At 40.0% G+C, this 24,032-nt stretch overlaps 1 protein-coding gene and 1 long non-coding RNA gene across 5 annotated transcripts in view; one reads left to right on the forward strand and one right to left on the reverse strand.

Moving 5' to 3' along the window:
• On the reverse strand, nt 1–22,444 carry LOC142365445 (3-hydroxy-3-methylglutaryl-coenzyme A reductase-like). 4 transcript variants are annotated; one of them, XM_075446247.1, is made up of 21 exons: nt 22,037–22,180; nt 16,702–16,897; nt 16,244–16,355; nt 15,704–15,791; nt 15,521–15,605; nt 13,565–13,670; nt 10,606–10,712; nt 10,058–10,174; nt 9,442–9,593; nt 8,338–8,582; nt 8,026–8,198; nt 7,263–7,457; nt 6,507–6,665; nt 6,178–6,335; nt 4,991–5,096; nt 3,814–3,984; nt 1,617–1,757; nt 1,357–1,515; nt 909–1,063; nt 656–757; nt 1–580 (listed from the first exon to the last, which is right to left on the reverse strand). In XM_075446247.1, exons 1-20 carry the CDS (start codon nt 22,060–22,062, stop codon nt 703–705), a joined length of 2,706 nt encoding a protein of 901 aa, XP_075302362.1. In that variant the 5' UTR covers nt 22,063–22,180; the 3' UTR covers nt 1–580; nt 656–702. The 4 variants fall into 4 exon arrangements, with proteins under 4 accessions (XP_075302362.1, XP_075302363.1, XP_075302361.1 ...); XM_075446248.1 differs by lacking the exon at nt 22,037–22,180 and adding an exon at nt 22,325–22,444 and having other exon boundaries at nt 1–757; XM_075446246.1 differs by having other exon boundaries at nt 1–757; nt 22,037–22,179.
• The window catches only part of LOC142365446 (uncharacterized), a 17,983-nt gene continuing 16,295 nt past the window's right edge, over nt 22,345–24,032 (forward strand). The window contains exon 1 of the long non-coding RNA XR_012766477.1: nt 22,345–22,724. This is a non-coding gene — a long non-coding RNA (uncharacterized LOC142365446). The remainder of the gene's footprint in view (nt 22,725–24,032) is intronic.

Raw genomic sequence — 24,032 nt, forward strand, 5'->3', positions numbered from 1 at the left:
TGTTTTTCCCTACTTCAGTACAGATTATATTTAACAGTTCAGCACTTTGTAGGTCACAAGTTTTCCATGAATAAATCACCTAAATTGTGGAGTTAAAACACTGAATGCTACTTAGCTGAAACAGCAGCAATTTAAGTACTATATATAGATAGAGGTTTCTATAAAACTAATACAATTCAATAAAATTGTCTCAAAACCTAAGTTTTACATGCAAACAAAATTAAAATTGGGAATTCATGGAAATTGGTTAGGCTTGCCACCACATAAAAAAAAACAAACATGGCTAACTAGATGGCAAGGACTAATGCATTCAAGCCAAATTTAGACAAACTTTTTTTTTTTTTTAAACATACAAGGTACATTACATCACTTTTCATCTTAGTAGTTACTAGGAGCTTACTAGTCAAAATAATCTCAACCTGTAAAAACATAAGATAGACCATTCAGAATCTGTTTGTAAGAATTCCAAAGCCATGTTCAAGACATCTGACAGAACTTCTTCCATGAAGTCATCTCTAACCACTGAAGAAGGTCAAAGGCATAAGTGGTCTCACACAAGTCCATTGATCTCTCAGTTTATCTGCGACATAAATGGTTGAGTTGAAGGTGATTTTCATTCTAAACTTCAGATTCCCTTCCTTTCCCCCCCATGCACCTGGTCAGTTGCTAGAATGATTCTTCATTTCAAAGCTGCTTTAGTATTCAAGCTGCCTTCTTAGTGCGGGTTCCTTGAAGATCTTGTAGATTTATTTTTGACCTAAGAAAAACAGTAAGATAACTACATTAGATAGTTAAAATGATGCACTGGTATTATATGTTACAATTATTCATCTAATTATTATTGAATCTTGTGTACTTGGAAGAAGGACAGAACTGCAGAGAAAGATATGATTTTTTCCATTTCTTACCTGTTGTGAATCATGTGGCTTTTAACTAGATGCCCAGCTGCAAGAGCTGCCATTAGTGATAATTCCCCTGCCATCACTGTTGCACATACAATTTTAGCAAGCTGACGAGCATTTTCACCAGGGTTATCTTGGCTTGCACCTTGAACCCCTAACATCTGAAGAGAAAAATATGCAATATTATGCTATGAAATCTAAGTAAACTTATGCTAAACTTTAAAGTAAGTCTTTCTAAATTATATCCAATCAACTAGATTTAAGTCTCTTTAATATTAAAGATCTTGAGCTTTAAAAACTAGATATATGAAAAGAATTAGATAATTCTAAAATTTTCATGTCAAATCCACCAAGTTTCAGGAAGCCCCATTCCATTACTCGGACACAACATACACAACATGAAAGCAAACTTTGATTTAGGAAGCTAAATTGCTTTAAACTTTCTGCTTTATACCTGCAAACAGGCCTGCTGCGGAAGCAAGTTGGTGCCTCCGCCAACAGTTCCTATTTCTATAGAAGGCATTGTGCAGCTGATGTACAGGTCTTCATTGGTGAAACCAGTTCGCTCCATCAAAGTGATGCAATTAGAGCTGCCCACGTTCTGTGCAGCATCCTTTAGACCAGGAAGAAGAAACAAAACAAAAAAATGAACTAAGCATCTGGTTAAGAATTACTGAATTGAGGAAAAGCTGAGTTGGTGTAAAACAAACCTACCTGACCACAGGCAATGTAGATAGCTGTCACAATGTTTGCTGCATGTGCATTGTAGCCACCTATGCTACCGGCCATTGCAGAACCCACCAAATTTTTGTTTATATTGACTTCAACTATATCTTCTGTAGTTGTCTTCAATATCTAGGCAGAGTGATACACTTTTACTACATCATTCCTTAGGCAGGAATAGAAATACCTCATTTCATGTTTAATAAGCCCCCACCCCTTGTTTGCTTCCATATGGAATTTGACTCAATCATTGTCCTAGATATCTACTTTTATTTTTGTTCAAAAGGAGCCCTTTCAAATGCAGACTGCATCATTCAAGTAAAAATGGAAAAGTCAGTGCAAAGGGTTTGGGCTTGCACATGCCTTCAAGAAAAATTCATCAGCTATCTTCGTTTTAAATTCTCATTTATTTTCAGCATGAAACAAACAAAACCAACTTGGCAGAAATATCCCATTAATTCACCTTGACATGATAGCAACTTTCCTCCGAAGTTGCTCCAGACAGTAAATCCTACCCAATTTTGCTCTGCATAAGAATACGGAGCCAAACTGAAGAGTTTAAATACAATACTGTGCTATACTGCTAAATAAACATTGTACACAGTAATATCAAATGAAGAAGTGACATATTTATACTATATTGACTGTATTTTTAAACCTTCAGATAAGAGATCTACACTGAATTTAGTATAAAAATGATCAAAGAGAACAAACAAGATATTCCAGAGTAATAGAAATATCAACTGATGACAGAGATCTGTGCAAAGTCTACAACAATACTGACAAATATAAAGTTTAATATATTAGAGATCAATGTAATTAAGTTTAGAGATGTACATAGTTGGGGACGTGAAAAAAACATCCCAAATTTACTTAAAAGCTATCAATACCAATTACGAAAGGATGGGCTCCCCATTATTATTTTGGAATGAAATCTTAGGGTTATAATAGATATTGCCACAGAATCAGCAGTAAGAATGCAAACAATTTGAAAAGTAGGAAACTACTAGGAAGCAAAACCAAAACACATAATTATGCCAATGTATAAATCCAGCCTGCACACACACACTTTGAATACTATGTCCAACTTTGTACCCAGAATTTTAGAAATTTTGGAATTGAAAAAGATCCAAAGATAAGGATGTTCAAAGACATGCTAGTACATTTCAGTCTGAAAATTAGAATACCTGAGAAGGTGGAAGAGCTTTGTTAGAGCTATAAAATCTTGAGCGGTAGAAAGAAGATAAAAGTCTCCAGTATTTCTTCCAGAACAAACTAGGGCATCATCAAATGATATCAACAACAAAAAGGAGGTAGTCTTCACACAAGGTGCAGCTGCATTGTGGAATTCTGCTCAGTATATTAGTACTAAAAGTTTACATAGTTTCACAGAAGAGACTGGACAAATTACTGGGGGGGGTGAATCCATCAAATATTAAAGCACCAATTCACACAATCTTGAACATGTTGGTGGAAGTCTATTCTGACTCTGTAGTAAACTCCTCCCTAGATATTGTCTGCCATGGCCAGTGCTGGCAACCAGGTAACAGGCAGCAGATTTGGTCTGACATTTGGTCTGACACACATAGTTAATCTTCTGAGCTCAGGTGGAAGAGAATCTAAGATAGCTCTTATGATGTAGGACAAGTTTCCCAGAGGCTAGGACTGGCACTGGTTATAAAGGTTACCCTTCATCATGCAATAAGCTAAGGCAGCTTTGGAATTAAGTGAAGCACCTGATTATCTGTTTTCACTGTAGTAGGGGGGCATATAAACTTTGAAGAGAATGCCAGGTTTGCGCAAGAGACAATAAATGAGTAAAATGATCAAAATGACTAGGTACAGTGTCAGGCAAGACTCCATGTGTGTGTAAAAAAAAAAAAATCTATCAAACTGTGGCATAATTTTTTCAAAGGTAAAAAGTGAAAATCCTAATACCTTCAACTAGATATCCATCATTAAATATATAGCACGTGATCTTCGAAGAGACAGTGAAAGGAAAAAAATATCTTCTGTAAGAGGTTCTAAGGTAAAAGGACTTATCCTACAGCAGTAGTCTAAAAATACATGTAGGGATCATCCTTATATGGAACACAACTTACAGTTAATACCTGCGATGTAAAATACGTAGCAGTTTTGTAAAATGTGTGCATTTTTATAAACAAATTAAAATAAAGCAGACACTTACTTCTCTAACAACCTTGGCTGGAACGACTGCTTCGCAGACAACAGACTTCCCTCTTCCTTCTATCCAATTTATAGCAGCAGGTTTTTTGTCTGTACAATAGTTACCACTAATAGCTATAACCTGGAGATCAGGAAACTCTTCATTTAACCTTGCCAGTGCTTTTTCAGTACCCTGTTAAAAGAGAAACAGATATAGGGCTAGTATATCATTATGGTTGTAAAACAAGCTACTAAAGGACAGTGGAACAGCAAGATTAGATTAAGTCTAATCAGATCATCAGTTACAGCTGAAGAAAAGAACATAATTTCAGGAAGAAACCTGAAACAGGAGAGAGAGAGGGGGAAAAAAATTTAAAAAAATAAATTAAAAAAAATAAAAATCTATCACTATCCTTTTTCTAACCACTTTGGGAATTATATGGGGAATAATTGGTTCTTCCCAGTACATATGGACTCTCTGGACATGTTCTAGGTGAATGGACATATACTTACCATAATGAAGACACAACATGAACCAAGGCAGACACTACAGGCATGAAATGAATTCATTTTGGACATAGCAGAAAGAGTTTCTCTGCTCTAGGAAGTCAGACAAAAGGTCTGCTATATTTATTACCTGTCTATGGCCAGACCCATTTATGTAATGGTTCTGATAAATTGTATATAGAATAGGCAATCAGTATTAATCTCAAACAGCACAAGGCACCCCCCAAATCTACGGGTCATGTCTCAGGTTCTTCCACATGTTTGCATAAAAAACCAAAAACAATCAAACAAACAAAACTAGAGAACATCTCCCTGCTGCCACTCACAAGATTTCTAATCCCTTATTTACAAGGGGTGATAAACACATTAACAGATTAATTACTGCTGGATAAAAATCTTTGGCCCAAAGCAACAAAGCAAACAGCGTAACTTCCATATTATCAAGAATACTCTGTTTAAAAAATAATTAAAAAAACCACAAAGTTACTTTATCCTTTTTTCTTTCATCGTTCTCATCCTATTCTTGTTTACACTTGACAAGGTCAAACACTTAATATTTTATAGTACTGCAAACAGCACTGTCTTTTCTTTCTGTCTTCACATGCCAGGTAGTCACAGATTGGTAGGATACAATTTATTTATTTTTAAAAGAAATACACATTTATTAGAGACTTAAGGGGACTGGACCTTACTTTTGAAATCATATTCATTCCCATTGCATCCCCTGTTCCAGACTGAAAACGGATATAAAGGTTACGACCAGCCAAACTGATGATAAGTTTTTGTAGGCGGGCAAACCTGTAAGAAAATTTAATTACTTACAATCCTCAAAGAAAAAGATTAAATTAGTTTTAAGTGGCAAAATGACAGTAAATCATTGCAGATAGCACTGTTAACTACACTGTGCTATCTGTACTCCTCCCTCAGCACAGGAAAAAACAGTCACAGCTACTATGCACATAGTTCTCTCAAGTAAATACTTTAAAATGTTCACTTTAAAAGCATTCACTGCCCTTTTATGTTTTGTATCCTTGGACTTCATGAATTAAAATATCCCAAAGTGCTAACATAAATTTAACTCCTTTGTATTCCCTAAAACATCTGACTACCAAGTATAAACTAAAAATTAGGTATTTGGAAATTCTTATGTCAGTTTTACAGCAAGGTAAAACTCATGCTATCTTCAACAACAGTGCAAACGTCACAAGTCAAAGCTTTATTTGTACAGAGTAAGAGTCAAACAAAAACTAGGAAACACTGCATTTTAAAACTCAGCAGCATGAGTTGATTCTTGCCAAAATATACATATGTCCTTGGGTGACATTTGTAAGATTGGTAAGAAGCATAACTGATAAGGAAATCTCTTTCCAAATCTTTCTAAAGACAGAAGGCAATCATAAGTCTTAGAAGAAACTTACTCTTAATACTATTTTACATTTTTTAAGCATTTCAGTTCTAGCATTAGTTTATCCCATATTCTCTGGAACTTCACAAATTAATTCAAAGTTTGGAACCTAGCCTTTCAGATTATATTCCTAATGTTAATAATTACTTTTTGCATAATAACTACTAAAAATCAAAATAAGCTTTTATGTTTATTTTCAAATGCTTAGACAAAATTATGTATTAAGTATTACGCAACACAAATGTATTTGTTGCTATGATCTAGTTGTTTACCACTTATCATCAGAAAATGTTTATTACTAGCCTTGGTATATAGCCAGAGTGACTTTTGTTTTCTTAAATTCACTCTACATGGGATAGCTCAAATGAGTATGCAGTTTCCTGTACTGCAGTATGCAGAAATACAATTAGGAGCTTTCGACCATCCATACAAGTCTTATATTGGACATAAGGCTGGAATAGCCATTGTACCAACCTACTTGTGCTGTCAAAAGCTTCCTTCATTATTTTAAAGCCTTCATGGCTTTCAAGCCAAACTTTCACTTCTGCAGCTTGGCAAGCAGTGGGCAGCCTTACAACAGGTCCTCGAGTCATCCCATCTGCCAGAATGCAGCTACTTGCTCCTCCACCAAGCTAAAAATCAAAGCAGAAGGGAAACAAAGTAAGATTACTGAAAGTAAATTTTAGTTTTTAGGAAGAAAAAAAAAAAAAAAGACACCCCCCAAAAAAACAACACACCTTATAAAACATATTTGGAGGTGATACAATATAGACATTTTTTCAAGCTAGTCAAACAATACTTACATATATTGCTCTACATCCTCTGTTTGTGCTTGCTACAAGACATCCTTCTGTTGTTGCCATTGGAATATGAAACTCTTTGTTATCCAAAAATAGTGGTCCTGCTACGCCTACAGGAATAGGCATATATCCAATCACATTTTCACAGCAAGCTCCCATAACCTTACAAAAATAATAGAAAAGGTATCATTAAGGTTACATGTACAGTGATACAGTACAGGATGCTACATACTATGCACGTGATTACAACAAGGTATCTTGGCAAAAAACCCATAACCCTACCCACAAAGCAACCAATTGCCACCTCAAAAAGTTACAGCTACAGCTACCAACAGCTAATACTGTTGAAGTCTAGTATTTGGCAGACCTATTTAATCTTATTAAGTCTTAAACACTATTAAATAAAACTAATTTAATACTGTTAAATTAGTTTTAAATAAATTTCCATTTTAAATTGAGCTCAATGTACTATTTTCATTCAGCTGAACTCAGGCTCAGTATGAGTAGAATTCTGCGTTTAGGAGATAAGGCAACTGCATACCGTGGTAGGAAATACTTTTGGGGTAAGCTACCTCCCTAGGTTTAAAAACATCAAAAACAATAAAAGGCAGTGCGTTATGTTTGCCCTTCTTTTCCCCCCTCTTCTACATCAGTTTTGACCAAGCTCATTGTTAATTCATATACATCACTTCAAACAGATATTTCATAGATTTGGAAAATGGTTTTACAGTGAGATTTGCTTGTATGCCTTTTACTTACCAAGGAATAATTGTAATTCCTATAAGGAAGATATTGCAAAGATGAAGGTTCAGGGAGTTTCTTAGATAACATCTGTCTGCGAATGGACACACCTCGCTCCTGAGTTTCCATCACGGTTTCCAGTTTGTATGCAGGAATATGCTTGGCATTAACTAAGCCGATGACCTCAGCATCAGTAAGGAATTTTGCTCCCTTCTGGAAACGTAAAGGGTGGGGAGAGAAAGTATAGATTCTCTTGGTGAAAATCCTTTTAAATGTTTCCAAATGAAAAATGGTAACAACTTTATTTTGACAATATCAGAGAACATCTAAAGTAACCAACTGCCAATGTCAGGTTTTATAGTAGTACAGGATATGATAAAAAAATGTTTACTCATACACCAACTTATATGTGTACATGATGAAGCTTCAGTTACTTGGTATGTCATGAATGATGAAGGTGCTCCCCCCCAATCTTGGGGATAGAGGGAGACTCATAATGAAAGATTATTTCTTTACAATTTCAAAAACATACACATATCTGTTTTTCTCATCTGAAAGAAAAAAACGCAACACTGTCTTCAGCAGAAGTGACTTATGAAAGGGTGTTGTTTTGTTCCCCCCCTTGTTTTGGACTTCCCCCCTCCCCAAGTTATTAAAGCCATATAATTCTCTAAAGAGTGACATTACAGTCAACAGAATCATTTAAAAGCTGGAAAATGAACTGTAAGAATTTTTAAATCAGATGTTGCAGTAGAGGTTAAAAAAAGTTATTTTTCCATACCTCTGCATTTGCAAGTATACAGACACATTCTGCAATAGAACGTGGTTCTTTAGGTAACTCAACTTCTTCTTCTTTTCTATACAGAAATGAAGAAGTTTCCATAGGGCTGCAACTGCCAACTACAAATGTAGCCTTGGTTGATGACTCTGCTAATACAGGTTTTTTGACTTCAGCTGCATAAAGACAATTAAAATGAACTTTGGTTTACAAAAATCTTAAATTTTGATTCCAAATACAACATGCTAACACAGATTTCACTATTTGTTCCAAATATTCAGGAATAGGTTCAGACTTTAAAATGCCAAAAATTACCATTTCCATCTTTGGGAACTAAAGCTTCTTCTACTGTGTCAGATATCTGATTGTTTTTCAGAAGTCCAGATTGCTTCCTGCAGCAGTTCTCAGGGACCTTTTTCTGCACCGTCACTGGAGATGTTATGGGATTCTTCAGTGAGAGTGTGGATTCAGTCTCTGCTTGCTCAAAGAAAATATATTTCACAGCAAGGAGAAGGGCTAATCCAAGAGAGATTACTTGTTCAATATCCATACTGGTCATTCTAAAAAAAAAGACAAAACAAGAAGTAAATACATGGTATATACAATTTGTTTATTTATAACAACATTCTGACGTCCCTTTGCTTTAGAAAGGGTAATAGTTTGGTCATCATTTATACAGTTACTGAAATTCCTGTCAAAAGACATTTCTGGCAGGACATTCAAGTATGCTAGGTTAGGGTAGGTTAGAGAAATCATTCTTTGTATTAAGAATTTTTAGATTTGATTAACTACTTTCTAAATCTTATTTAAAAAGCAGTCTCAGTAAGAGAAATGACTGGAAAATAGTGAATATTTAACAGCTACATCAAATTGATTTAACATCTATCTCCCAACAATAAAGTAGAAAGTTTCAATTATCTTTTACCAATAATGACTACTATGATGCAAGTTGAACTGCTAGGAGGGGGGGAAAAGCCTAAGAGACAGTTCTGAGTTTTCAGAAGTAACATGGAACCACAGCTGCCACTAACTTCAGCTGAGCTGAAGGAAAAGCAATAAATGACATGGCTTTTGCACTCGTATGTGAATGATCAGAAGCTCTGCATAAATAATTACTTTAGTGCAGTCAGAAAATTTATTTTCCGGTGTTCTCTGAAAGGTGTAAGTGCTAGTGGGAAAAGATAGCATTATGATGCATACAGGACAGCTGGCTCCTGATCATGTTATTATTTCAAGGAGATTCAACAAACAGCATAATATTGAAATATTTCTTATGAAATGACATCTCCGCTTCCTAGAAATCTTACAGTGGTCAGATCTGCAAGTTTACAAGTGCTGTACCCTAGGACCATAGCTTGGCAGCACTGGAGAATAGACTCTAATCAAGGAAATACACCTCTCTTCCGTGAAGTTCCCTACCGAGAAAGGTAGAACTTCCATAATGAAACATTAGGTTCAATTCTCTTCGATGCATTCTCATCCAATCCCACTGCATTTTCTAGTGTACTGTTTTGAGCAGCTGGTTCCACTATCCAGCGACTGTGGGCATGAACAAGAACCAAACCCAGCGACTGTATTAAAAACACAAAACAAATATTAATTTTTCAACTGTAACTAGGTATCTAACCTACTAAGATTAAACTTTTGGGGGTTTTGTTTGTTTTTCTTCCCACGACTCAAAAGTCTAAAGATAAAGGCTGATTTTCCACACCTCATCAACACCATTTTTGGCCACTCATAGCTTTGAGCCTGTCCCACCACACCCTTCCTCTTGGCTCAAGTAATAAGCAGAGGAAGCTGAGGGCACTGTAGGGGTAAAAGGGAAAGAATTAGTACACATGAAAAAGCCATGAGTGTTTTGCACAGAAATGGCATATGCAAGAAGACTTTAGGTGTAGATACAGGGGACATTATTAAAAATTACCACAGTAAACTAGACTAATGGGATGCAAAATACAAGTCTATAGAAAACAAAAGCTTTATTCGTTGCACATCTTACTGATTGCATAACTACAGGTGAACAAAACCCACAAACCATAATCATTTTGACCCTCTGTGTTACAGGATTTGGTTTATTTTCTTCTTCTTCCAGAACACGAGCGAAATGGCTAAGCTGCCATATAGGACGTCCTTCACGACTCTCTCTCGAAAGCTGCAAAAATAACAAAACTAAAAAATAGGTCCTATTTAGTACGTATTAGAAGAATCAACAAGTGAGTTTCAACACGGTATTTTTATTTGATCATTAAGAAATTACCAACAAAAGAGTTCACTTACAGTCTACTGTTTAGCCTATATTAGACTTTAAATAGTGAAAAACCCTGGACACCGATTAATTTAAAATACAATTTTTTTACTCTGCTTCAGATCAAAACTCATACTATTGAGTCTGGCTCATTTACAGTGGCATTAACAAGTTACTGTCCATCACCTGAGCCACCATAACTCTTTCTGTGCATTCCCTCTGTTCACCTCGAAAGGAAGATGAACGTGCTGGTGTATACCTCAGTGAAGAAATGCAGAGGCTGCAAGAAGCACAGGGTCTGAATGCTAAGCTTGATGTTGTCTTGAAGTTGGTCTTACCTCTAATACCAAGGACACACAAGCTGGAAAGAAGGTCATAAAGACAAAGTAGTTGGCAAGAACAGACATACAGCCAAAGCAGCACATAATTTCAAGTTGTCGTACACCTGCATTAAAAAAAAAAGTTTTTAACACACGAACATCAGACTTTCTATATACTTGAAGTGTTGCAGAAGTAAGAGAGAAACCATTAAACTGACACTGCAGACTATAGAGAGAACTCTCTATATTAATGAAAAAAAAGGCGTGTTAAGCCCTAGTCATTTTGTATTAGCTTATTCCAAGCACAATATGTATTTATGGTATACAGAAAATTTTTACAGTGGAAATTTAAATAAATATAAAAACAATTAGAGTTTACTAAGATTTTAGAGCTTCACGATGAAAGCTTGACACTCCTCCCTTATCTAAGCAAAGAACAATTAGCCAACAGTATGTATTGAAATCACTTGTGAAAGATGGACAATTAAGTGTTTGGGGAATAAAACAGTATATACCTCACATACGCTTTCACAAGTCTGGTATCCAGAAAAAGTCAATATGCCATGTCACACATGCATTATAGAACCCCCTTAATAAAGTTGAAAGAGCAAACAGTATAAATCATTAAAAAAAAAAAATCAACTACATGCTACATGAAAACGAGGGGTTTTTTCCCCTAGATGTAAACAGGAAAACAACTTCTTAACAGACATTTCCCTCCTCCTCCAAAGGCCCAAAAGAATTTAAAAAGCAAATACTTTGAAAGATGCCTTTAGTACTTATTATGGAACTAAAGAGTTCAAATATCATGGAAAGTTGCCAAGCCACTCTCTGTGATATTTGAAAAGTCATGGCGGTCATGGTGAAGTCCCTGGTGATGGGAAAAAGGGAAACATTGAACCCGTTTTTAAAAAGGCTAGAAAGGAGGATCCTGAGAACTATCGACCTGTCAGCCTCACCTCTGTGCCTGGGAAGATCATGAAACAGATCCTCACAGAATCATAGAATGCTTTGGGTTGGAAGGGACCTTTAGAGGTCATCTAGTCCAACCCCCCTGCAGTGATCAGTGATATCTTCAACTAGACCAGGTTGCTCAGAGCGCCGTCCAACCTGGCCTTGAATGTTTCCAGGGATGGGGCCTCCACAACCTCTCTGGGCAACCCGTTCCAGTGTTTCACCACCCTCACTGTAAAAAATTTCTTCCTTATATCTAGTCAAAATCTACCTTCCCTTAGTTTAAAGCCATTACTCCTTGTCCTATCACAACAGGCCTTGCTAAAAAAGATTGTCCCCATCATTCCTATAAGCCCCCTTCAGGTACTGAAAGGCTACTATAAGGTCTCCCTGCAAGCTATGCTAAAGCAGATGGAGGACAGGGAGGTGATTCAAGACAGCCAGCATGGCTTCACCAAAGGCAAGTCCTGCCCGACCAACTTAGTGGCTTTCTATGATGGAATGACTACATCAGCAGACAAGGGAAGAGCTACGGATGTCGTCTGTCTGGACTTCTGTAAGGCCTCTGACATGGTCCCCCACAACATCCTTCTCTCCAAATTGGAGAGATGTGGATTTGATGGGTGGACTGTTCGGTGGATGAGGAATTGGCTGAATGGTCACATCCAGAGGGTAGTGGCTCAATGTCCAGATGGAGATCGGTGACAAGTGGTCTCCCTCAGGGGTCCGTATTGGGACTGGTGCTGTTTAATATCTTCATCAATGACATAGACAGCGGGATCGAGTGCACCCTCAGGAAGTTTGCAGGTGACAAGTTGAGTGGTGCGGTTGACACACCTGAAGGATGGGATGTCATCCAGAGGGACCTGGACAAGCTGGAGAAGTACGCCCATGTGAACCTCATGAGGTTCAACAAGGCCAAGTGCAAGGTCCTGTACCCGGGTCGGGGCAACCCCCAGTATCAATACAGGCTGGGGGATGAAGGGATTGAGAGCAGCCCTGCCAAGAAGGACTTGGGGGTACTGGCGGATGAAAAGCTTGACTTGAGCCACTAATGTGCACTCGCAGCCCAGAAGGCCAACTGTATCCTGGGCGGCATAAAAAAGGAGCGTGGCCAGCAGGTCGATGGAGGTGATTCTGCCCCTCTACTCTGCTCTGGTGAGACCCCACCTGGAGTACTGCGTCCAGCTCTGGAGTCCTCAGCACAAGAAGGACATGGAGCTGTTGGAGCAAGTCCAGAGGAGGGCCACAAAGATGATCTGAGGGCTGGAGCATCTCTCCTATGAGGACAGGCTGAGAGAGTTGGGGCTGTTCAGCCTGGAGAAGAGAAGCCTGTGGGGAGACCTTCTAGCAGCCTTTCAGTACTTAAAGGGGGCTTATAAGAAAGATGGGGACAAACATTTCAGCAGGGCCTGTTGCAATAGGACAAGGGGTAATGGTTTTAAACTAAAAGCGGGTAGATTTAGACTAGATATAAGGAATAAGTTTTTTATAGTGAGGGTGGTGAAACATGGGAAAAGGTTGCCCAGAGAGGTGGTAGGTGCCCCATCCCTGGAAACACTGAAGGCCAGGTTCGACGGGGCTCTGAGCAACCTGATCTACTGGTAGATGTCCCTGCTAATTGGAGGGGGGTTGGACTAGATGGCCTTTAAAGGTCCCTTCCAACCCAAGATATTCTATGATTCTGTGAACTGCAACTTATTTTACAAATAAATTAGGTATTTTCACATGAAAATCCTTTGCTTATTACATTTAACTGTTCTCTTTTTAAGGAAAGACAACTGCTAATGCACACAGAACTGATGAAGATCATAAGATTGGGGGAGAACACAGTAAGATTGGTTATTTTTAATTGAACTAGAATAACTTTCCTTCACCTGGAGTCATTTTTAGAAACATTAGTTTTTGCAAGAATATGAAATAGGGGTGCATGTACTGAAAGTGTAATTCATTTTTTAGAATGCCCAAGAGAAAATTTTAGCAGCTGCTTTAAGATGTTAACAGGAATGATATAAGGTCTCACCTGACATAGTACCAACACCAATCACAAGACACTCTACAAGTGCATCCAGTGTAAACGTAGGGCCTAAAATTGCCATTCCACGTGAAATATTTTCTCGTACTTCATCCTAAAAATAAAAATTTCTGTACGTTAGCATAAAGACAAAAAACAAAGGGAGTGCACATAACATGATTAGTAAATCAAGTAGTATTATGGTGATAAGGCCTTATAAAACAGACGTTGAAAATGAACTATTATGAGAGAATACATTCTTTAATTGCTTCATTTCCCATAAGCTATTATACTTTGACAGTCTTTATTTACACAACAAGGTTATTTAATTTTGAAAGTCTCCACCTTTGGTTCATCAGTATTCTAAGCTCCTACAACATGGATAGGCACAGACTTTAATTAAAGTACATTGAGAAGAACAGGACTTCTACACTTTTAGACATAAAATAGAAGCTGCTTATGTCATTGCATCTCAAAAGTTCGTGCAACCACATATCTGTATCCTAACTTTTTTTTTTAATTATTTAACTCTCTAGACTCAGCTGACAGAAAAGAGGACATAAAAGACACTAAAACTTTCCCCTGAGGAGAAAGGGATTTCCTCCAGAAGCCAAGCATGGAAAACTCTAGAGGTCTGCTGTAGTTTTGTTATTGGTGTTGGTTTGGGGGAGAGGGGGAGGGAAGCTATGGTGAAAATCTATTTGTGAAATACTTTCTTGAAAAATGAATAAAAAAATCTGTACTTGTGTCCTGGGTTCGGCCAGGACAGGGTTAATTTTCACTGGAATCCAGGAAGGGACACAGCCAGGCAGGCTGACCCCACCTGGCCAAACAGAGCAGGGTATTCCATACCATGTGCCGTCATGCTGGGTTCCGGTGGGGGGGAGTGGAGCGGCGGGAGGAACTCACTCTCGGCTCCGGAGCGCGCAGCGGCGGCGGTTCGGGAGAGCGGCTCTGTTCTGCGGGCTCTGTTTTGCTGGTTTGTTTTGTGTATTCCCCTTTTCTGTATCGTTGTTGTCACTGTTCCCTTTGTTTGCTGTTCTGTTAAACTGCCCTTATCCCGACCCACCAATTTCTGCCTGTTTCTTTCCATTCTCCTCCGCATCCCGGCGAGGGGAGGGGCGGTCGCGTGGCGCTTTTGTTGCCGGCCACAGCCAAACCAGAACAACTTGTAATTATTACATAATAATATACAACACACTATAATATCGCATATATAGAGACAATGTACAATATACTCATATATACAATATGTTATAGTATATTACTGTATTTTATATTTTATTTTGTCACAATTAAGCTGAACTACCATGTACAATATTTTGTAGATATAAATGAATTTCACTAAAAATACCCTGATTTCAGAACTTAGAATATTAGGAAATGACCATTCCAATGTACAATGGGCAAGATATACTGTCGATCCTCCATGTTGTGCTATGTTAATTGCTTTAGAGCATGAATATGTATCTATCTACATATATGCCATGTTTGTTCTGCTAAGATTTTTGTCTAGAAAATATGCTTTTTTCTGTATCGGTATTATAACATTAAATGTCTATTCATATACTGCTCCTGAGCCCTACAAATCAACTTTTTTCTATCAATAAATGGAAGACTTAGGTCTAGGAACTGTAGCCTCCTTAACAGAGCTATAAGCATTGCTGTTTAAAGTTCTGAACCTACAAAGTACTCATACATACAATTAACTTGGTTCACATGACTATGCATGCTAATTTTACAGTGGTGTTATTCACTTGAACACTGATATGAATAAAAGACAATACAGAACATAGATTAAATCTGATCCTTTTTATATATCGCCAATACAGTATTCACCTGCATGTGTCTCCACTGGTATTATTAATCTTTGAACAATAAATTCACAAGCTCCATTGCAAAAACCAAACAGACAATAAACCCAATCAAACAAACAAAAAAAAAAAAAGCAAAAAAACCCCTGACCTGTGAGTTGGAACTGAGCGCAAATTTGGCTAATGCACTTGCTCTTGAAAGATCAATCAGAAGCAGGAAGAATGGTAAAGCTTCACTGAAAAAGAGAGGCATATGTTAAGAGTAAAATTCAAGGTTTATTGTACAGGAAAAAAAATTCAAGCATAAAATCTAGAATAACAATACATTACTTACTTTAAACCTGTCAATTCTTTATCCAGGAAGTGAATTACCACTGTACTAAAAACAAAACTTGAGAAGATTGTGAAGAGGCCAGCAATACCTTTTAAAAAAAAAAATAAAATGGAAATTTTTTTTTTATATATATTGGGAAAGGAAAAAAAAAAGAAAAAAGGAAGAAACACTGAGCCTTTAGATCAATGCTGAAGCAAACAAATGGCAATTCTCATCTCTCAGAGTGCATAAACAGCAGTTGAGATACAAACTGATGAGAATGCTATTTTTATACAACTATTTAAATCTAAAATTTGTACTGCATTCAAATAAGACCGTGAGAAAGAAAAGCCACAAATCTTCTCACTTATCAGCAAAGCTGAAAACCGGCTTAGCTCTATTTTTTTAGAGTTTCACACAATAAACAATTATTTCAGTAATCACATTTCCAGTGTTTATATAACACTACACAATCTCTCTTAAAAAAAGAATTGCACCAATTTATATTTAAAAAAACAAATAAAATGCATATAGCAAATTAAAAAAAATCAGATACAGTACCTAAAATGTATTTTGACCCAAGCTGCCTTAGGTTCTGAAACTGGAAATATATATAAAGGATTGCTATACAGCGCGTGATTGTCAGGATGATGATATCACTGCTCAGAACATCCTATTTGAAATACAAAGTGATTTAGTTAGCTTCTACATTAAGTAGTAACTTGTTGTTAAGTATCACTGCTAGTCTGTCTTAAAATGATTAAAATATTGCAAACAATATGAATATCAAATGCTTGCTCACTAGATACCATGCCATAAAGTTTGGCTTAATAAAAACCTTCTGTAGGTGCATCACTGCCTACACTCAGCTTAAATATCCAGCATGGGTAAAGAAGGCAATAAAGAAGTTTCTGTACAGCTACTTTCCTCCTAATACATCACAAACTGATCTTATTCTACAGAAAACCTTGTATCTACAGACTAACAGTAAGTACTATAGCATGAATTTAAATCCTTACTTCTTCAAGTTTGGGGCACTCATAATTCCAGCCACATATCTTATCATTCCCAGTAAACATCTTCATGGACATCATACAGATGGTGAGAGTCACTGTTCCCACAATGACTTCCCATGGATGAGAGGCTACAAAAAGGCCATGCATTCGAAAGAGTCTGGACAACATTTTCAAGACTGTTTTTCTATACTTAGCAAACCTGCAACAAAAGAGTATTTCATATAAGCAAGTATGACATTCAGGGAAAAAGGACAGAGTTATTCAAATTTCTGCAAGTCATCTCTCAGAAAAAGGAAAAAAAAAAAAGACAACAAACCAAAAACAGTTAAGCACCAGATGAGTTTGGAAATGTATTGGGTTTGCGTTGCAAGGTTTTGGTAGCAGGGGAGGGGGCTGTTACAGGGGTGACTTCTGTGACAAGCTGCTAGAAGCTTCCCCCATGTCTGACAGAGCCAATGCCAGCTGGCTCCAGGACAGACCTGACGCTGGTCAAGACTGAGCCAATCAGCAACGGTGGTAGTGCCTCTGTGATAACATATTGAAGAAAGGGGGTGGGGGGGAACTGCTGTGCGACAGCAGCCAGAAGAGAGGAGTGAGACTATGTGAGAGAAACAACTCTGCAGACACCAAGGTCAGTGAAGAAGGAGGGGGAAGAGATGCTCCAGGCTCTGGAGCACAGATCCCCCTGCAGTCCATGGAGAAGAACATGGTGAGGCACATTATCCCCCTGCAGCCCGTGGAGGACCCCACGCTAGAGCAGGTGGATGTCCGAAGGAGGCTGTGACCCCGTGGGAAACCCACGCTGCAGCAGGCTCCTGGCAGGACCTGTGACCCTGTGGAGAGAGGGGCCCACGCTGAAGCAGGTTTGCTGGCAGGACTTGTGACCTCCCTAGCAACAGGACAAGAGGAAATGGCTTCAAGTTGCATCAGGGGAGGTTTAGCTTGGATATTAGGAAAAATTTCTTTACTGAAGGAGTTGTGAAACATTGGAAAAAGCTGCCCAGGGAAGTGGTAGAGTCACCATCCCTGGAGGTGTTCAAAAAACGTGTAGATATGGCACTTCAGAACATGGTTTAGCAGGCATGGTGGTGTTCGGTTGACGGTTCGACTTGATGATCTTAGAGGTCTTTTCCAACCTTAATGATTCTATGATTCTCCTTTGAATGACAGCTTCATTTCTGTTGTCCAAGCAAAAGACGTAATACTAGAAAGACTCTTCCCAGAAGCCAAATTGTTACTTTTAAGGCACTTTGAAGTGACATTGTGTAGAGCTGCAATCCTCTATAGAAATCTCTACAGTGTTGCGTTTGTACAAGTAAATACTGAACTACAGAATGTCTCTATAAGGCCATTGCCTCTCGTCCTATCGCTAGTTACCTGGGAGAAGAGACCAACACCTGCCTCACTAACACCTCCTTTCAGGTAGTTGTAGAGAGCAATAAGGTCCCCTCTCAGCCTCCTCTTCTCCAGGCTAAACAGCCCCAGTTCCCTCAGCTGCTCCTCAGAAGACTTGTTCTCCAGAGCCTTCACCAGCCTCATTGCCCTTCTCTGGACACACTCCAGCAACTCAATGTCCTTCTTGTAGTGAGGGGCCCAAAACCAAACACAGTACTCCAGGTGCGGCCTCACCAGGGCCGAGTACAGGGGCACGATCACTTCCTTACTCCTGCTGGCCACACTATTCCTGATACAAGCCAGGATGCCATTGGCCGCCTTGGCCACCTGGGCACACTGCTGGCTCATGTTCAGCTGGCTGTCAACCAACACCCCAAGGTCCTTTTCTGTCAGGCAACTTTCCAGCCACTCTTCCCCAAGTCTGTAGCATTGCATGGGGTTGTTGTGACCCAAGTGCAGGACCTGGCACTTGGCCTTGTTGAAACTCATACAGTTGACCTTGGCCCATTGATCCAGCCTGTCCAGATCCCTCTGCAGAGCCTTCCTATCCTCAAGCAGATCGACACTCCCACCCAACTTGGTGTCATCTGCAAACTTACTGAGGGACCACTCAATCCCTTCATCCAGATCATTGATAAAAATATTAAACAAGACCAGACCCAAAATTGAGCCCTGGGGAACACCACTCATGACTGGCTGCCAGCTGGATTTAACTCCATTCACCACTACTCTCTGGGCTTGGCCATCCAGCCAGTTCCTTATCCAGCAAAGAGTACACCCATGCAAACCATAGTTTCTCCAGGAGGATGCTGTGGGGAACAGTGTTGAAGGCCTTACTAAAGTCTAGGTAGACAACATCCACAGCCTTTCCTTCATCCACCTGCCCTTTCTTCCATTAGTGGTAAACCCTCCTTTTTTTCTTGAGTCCCAACAGGAGCTCCCTGTTCAGCCAGGCCAGTTTTCTTCCCCACCAGTTTGTCTTGTGGCACATGGGGACAGCCTGCTCCTGTGCCTTTAAGACTTTCTCCTTGAAGAATGTCCAGCCTGCCTGGATCCCTTTGCCCTTCACTACTCTCTCCCAGGGGACCCTCTCAACCAGCATCCTGAACAGGCCAAAGCCTGCCCTCCGGAAGTCCATGGTGGTGGTTTTGCTGACTCCCCTCTTAACTTCACCTCGAACCGAGAACTCTATCATTTCATGGTCGCTAAGCCCAAGATGGCCTCCGACCACCATATCTCCCACCAGTCCTTCTCTGTTAGTAAACAGCAGGTCAAGTGAGGCACCTCCCCTGGTAGGCTCACTTAACAGCTACATCAGGAAGTTATCTTCCACACACTCCAGGAACCTCCTAGACTGTTTCCTCTCTGCTGTGTTGTATTTCCAGCAGATGTCCAGCAAGTTAAAGTCCCCCAGGAGAACAAGGGCTAGCGATTGTGAGACTTCTGCCAGCCTTTTATAGAAAACTTCACCTACCTCTTCATCCTGGTTGGGTGGTCTATAACAGACTCCCAGCAGAATGTCTGCCTTGTTGGCTTTCCCCCTCATCTTTACCCATAAGCATTCAACCTTGTCATCACAATCGTTGAGCTCTATACAATCGAAGCAGTCCCTAACATACAGAGCCACCCCACCGCCTCTCTTTCCTCGCCTATCCCTTCTGAAGAGCTTATAGCCATCCATCGCAGCACTCCAGTCATGAGAGTCATCCCACCGTGTTTCTGTGATGGTGACCAAGTCATAGCTGTCCTGCTGCACAGTGGCTTCCAGCTCCTCCTGTTTATTGCCCATGCTGCGTGCATTGGTGTAGATGCACTTCAGCTGGGCTGTCGATGTCACCCCCAACATTGGCATGCCATGCCTAGGCTCATCTCTAGTGAGCCTGGTTATATCCCTCTCCCCCTTCAAACCTAGTTTAAAGAGAAAATAATAGACAGGGCAAATCTATCTGCTTAGTGCTACTGAAGATACCAGAATCATCTTGGTTTCCTACCAGTGCCAATTTCAATTATATGAGCATCAATAGCATAAATATATTTTTCTTTATTCTTCCATGGTGAAGGTGTGGCAGGATTTTCATGGCTGATGGAACCAACTGGGGAAAATCATTGAGAGGACTTCCTGCCTTATGAACAAATTATTTCATTTCCTGACAGAAGGCTATTTAAAAAAAAAAAAAAAAACAACAAAAACAACAAACACACAACAAAACAACAAAAACCTCCTTTTAAAGTCAACATTATCCTTAGTTTTTTCCTGTATAATATACTCTACATAATGTTTTGTAAATTTATGTTCTTGCAAAACTGTTCCAAAGTGGTATTATGTTTTTCCCTCAGCAGCAAGGAAGGTATCTTTTAATTAGGAAAACTAAAATAAGACCTAGCCAGAGGAATATCTTAGTGCCAAAGATTTTGAAACAAAGCAAAAAATAGAAAAGGCATAGCAATATCCTATGAAAATACTAATACTTTTGAATACAGGAAAAGTCAGAATTAGTACTTACTACATGACTATATAGGGTCCTACCAGTCCTAAAATTAGTAATACAACTCATAAATTCTGACAGTTAGAATTATTATCTAGGCAATTAAGAAATTGTTGTTAGATCTAGAAATATTTCAAAAATCTTGCTTCAGATATTACTCCCCACATTTCTAAGCAAAACTAGTAAGTGTTCACAAAAATCAGTTAGGGAAAAATGCATTAATTTGATTTTTAAAATAACTCTCCATAATATCTATCATTAGCCAACGTTTGATAATTAACTGCTGCTATGAAATACAGGATGCCTCTGCTGATCTTGGGCTAACCGAGTAGCAGTAACTCCTAATCTAAAAGGGTTCTTTAAAGCCTTCATGTTTATTTAACCTGCCTCAAGTGCATCTTTTATTTTTTTGCTATGCAATTGGCATTTCTAGAAAATATTGATGAAAATTTCATGCACTGATTCTGCACTAGAGTGCTCAAAAAAAAAATTTTCAAAGCATATTATCAGCTCATATTCCTCTCTTAAAAATATTTTTATAGCTACACTGATTTATAGCTTGAAATTAGCAAGACATAACTTCAAATACAAAGCTGAAGTTTATCATTAATATAATTTTGTTAAATTTCAAAATGGTGGTTCAAAAGAGATGCTTTATAAATCCTATCCATTTCTTGCTTGCCTTTGTTTTCAGTCAAAAATTTCTAGACTACTACATAAAGCAATCCATTCTGGGAATCAAAACAAAATACAAACAAAAAACCCAACTGCAACCCCTTCAAAAACTTAACCAGAGTGTAAAGAGCAAATTATGTATGTAATACTTTAGAGCATTAATCTGCCACTTATCTGTATGACTTTCAGCTTAAATATTTTAGATTTGTTACACAGCTCTCACTAACTTCAGAGCAATCCTCTACAACACCATCTGTTAGATCAGCACAAATTTCCCATCTCTTGTTGGCTGACTCAGCAATATCTACAGTATTATAAAGGAATCGAGTGTCAAAAAAAGCTGAGCTAAAACCCGTGCGGAGCTCACCTGAAAAGCATATGACAACACAAACAACGTCAAACTATCAGATAGCGGTTTTTGTTTTTAAAAATGGAAACCACACTCATGCTTGCCCATCACTGTAGCCCCTCAAACCCTTTGCGAACGGCTGGGGGCACAGCCCTCCAGTGTGACCTAGACTGGGCCGCCCGCGGAGCAGGGCTATCCGCAGCCCGCTAGAAGCTGGCACAGGGGCCGGAGGGGAGGGAGGGGGAGGCACAGGGAAGACTTTCTCCCTGCAGCCGCAGAGCCCCCGCCCGTTGCCAGACGGAGAGTTGGCTGGCCCGCCCAGGGGCGCTGTGGGTGGCAGGTGCCGCAGACAGCCTTCCTCGACCCCGCGGCCCACCCCACGGGGCCGCGCCCTCCGACGTCAAGGAGAAGGCACCGCGACAGCGGCTCTGACCTTCTCTGATCTTCTCCTCCCGCCATCCAGGGCAGCAGGTAAGGGCGGGCCGTAACGCGGGGGCAGCGATGGCGACAGTACCCGCCCCCGCGCCACCGTTATCCGGCCGATCTCCGAAGAGCCGCTCGGGGCCCAGAGCCACAGCTCGTCCCCCAGCTACGGAGGACCCGTGTCGAAACGACGGGCTGTCCGCAACGCGCCTGACCCAAACGCGGCCCTCATGCCCTCCCCTGCCCCACAGGTACCCGCTCACCACCCTAGCGCTGAACCGCCGCATACAGACTATACCTTCCTCCTTCCCGCCGCGCTGCGGACTGAAGCTGGCGCTCCTCTCTGAACAAGGACACCCAGGGCACAACACGCCAGCTGTCGCCATCGCCTGATCGCGCAGCCAATGGCGAGGGCCTAGCACGCCCAGCCCTCTCTGCGTCACTCGCTTGCGTCGCTGGGGAAACCACCCGGCGAACACCGTGCAGCTCGAGATTCGATTAGGAGAAGGGAACACGCCATCTCGCCATAGCTGTCCGCCAATAGACCACCGCGCTCCCCTTTTCTTATATCCTGGTTGGGCGGCAGGATGCGGCTTATTTACATATGCCGATCGACCGACAGGCCAGCTACCCAGAGCTGCGTAGATTCCTTCTTGTTGCCCACGGGAGCTTTGCTCTGCCTCATCTTCTGTTGGCAGGTTGGTGCCCGTGTTCTTCCGGGTAAAGCAAGCAAGCAAGCAAGCAAGCAAGCGGGCGGCGTGCCGTTTGTAATCTCTTATTGTCGTGGTGCATCTACGGCTCACACTGATGCTAACCCATCCCGTATGCCTGTTGTACTGCCCGGATGAGCTTTACCAAGGCGTTAATAAATACTATAATAATTCATAGGATGGTTTGGGTTGAAAAGGACCTTATAGATCATCTAGTTCCAATCCCCCTGCCATGCTCTCTTGCTTGTGGAAAACAGTGGTGCTCCCTGACATTCAGAAAAAATGCAATATACTTAAATTTGTGGGTTTTGGCCAAAGAGGAAATACTTTCTGTGATGTAGCTATGCATGCTCAATTTTTCTTTGCTCGTGAAGCATGGGGGGCTCCTTAGTCTCTTCAGGCATGCATTGCCCACTGACTCAGCTGTGACATACTATTTTTGATTTCAATACATTGTTCCAGTTCTGTGTTGCCATTTTGTGTTTGCTCGGTCTGAGCAATTCCAGGCTAACGCGTTTAAATACAAACAAAATATAACCTGCAAGGATTTTGCTGTGGGTGATTTACACTGCAGCTTTTCCAAAACTGTTTCTTGCATGTGCCATTTCATTTAGAAATATTTCAAGTAGCTCCACATGGTACTGTGCTGTGAAGTGTTAATGTGATTTGCAAAAAAGGATACCCTGATGAAAAAGGTTTCCTAAGAACTCCACCCAAAGTAGTTGTTGTTAATGATAAAATCATTCATGCCACCCCAGTTGTTCAGCATGTAAATACACTTTTCATTCTGATGCCTTGAAAAGCCAGAACTGAAGACTCAATAGTCGGAAGACTATTAAGCAGGTATTCTTTATTACGGCGGAGGGCACACAGGGGATCTCTCCTCCAAACGTGTGCACCGAAGAGACACAGTTACTAGGTATTTATGTTATGTTAACATACACATTCATTACATTTGCAAGAAATGCTTATCATAGTTTTACCGAGAACTCATTAGTATATGGTAATGTCCTTCCCGCATGTTTGTCGGAGTCTCTTGGTGATCAGCGGGGTCTTCAGATTATCCAGCAGCCTCCTTATCTCTGTAGTTTGCATACCTGTTCTCCCAAGGCCCAGCGGGATTGTTCAGGAGTCTCTTATCTTACAACCGTCCCAATTAGTCACAAAGAACCAAGACTTGCTTTGGTTGTAGCTAGAAAGCTGTGAATCCTCACTATTGTATTTTGTAGGTATTATTTTCAAATTTCTTCAGTCTTTCACGCCAAGGGTCCGGGAAAAGTATTTTCTGGTTTCTGT

The sequence above is a fragment of the Opisthocomus hoazin genome, chromosome W, assembly GCF_030867145.1.
Source record: "Opisthocomus hoazin isolate bOpiHoa1 chromosome W, bOpiHoa1.hap1, whole genome shotgun sequence".
Classification (NCBI taxonomy): Eukaryota; Metazoa; Chordata; class Aves; order Opisthocomiformes; family Opisthocomidae; genus Opisthocomus; species Opisthocomus hoazin.

What these genes read in the sequence shown, in the direction of transcription:
- LOC142365445 (XM_075446247.1), bottom strand. Translation starts at nt 22,062, where the DNA reads ATGGCGGGAGGAGAAGATCAGAGAAG. An exon ending in GTATACTTGCAAATGCAGAG is followed by an intron (nt 7,458 to 8,025) that starts GTATGGAAAAAT and finishes TTACGTTTCCAG; the next exon opens with AAGGGAGCAAAATTCCTTAC. An exon ending in AGCCACATGATTCACAACAG is followed by an intron (nt 758 to 908) that starts GTAAGAAATGGA and finishes TGTTTTTCTTAG; the next exon opens with GTCAAAAATAAATCTACAAG.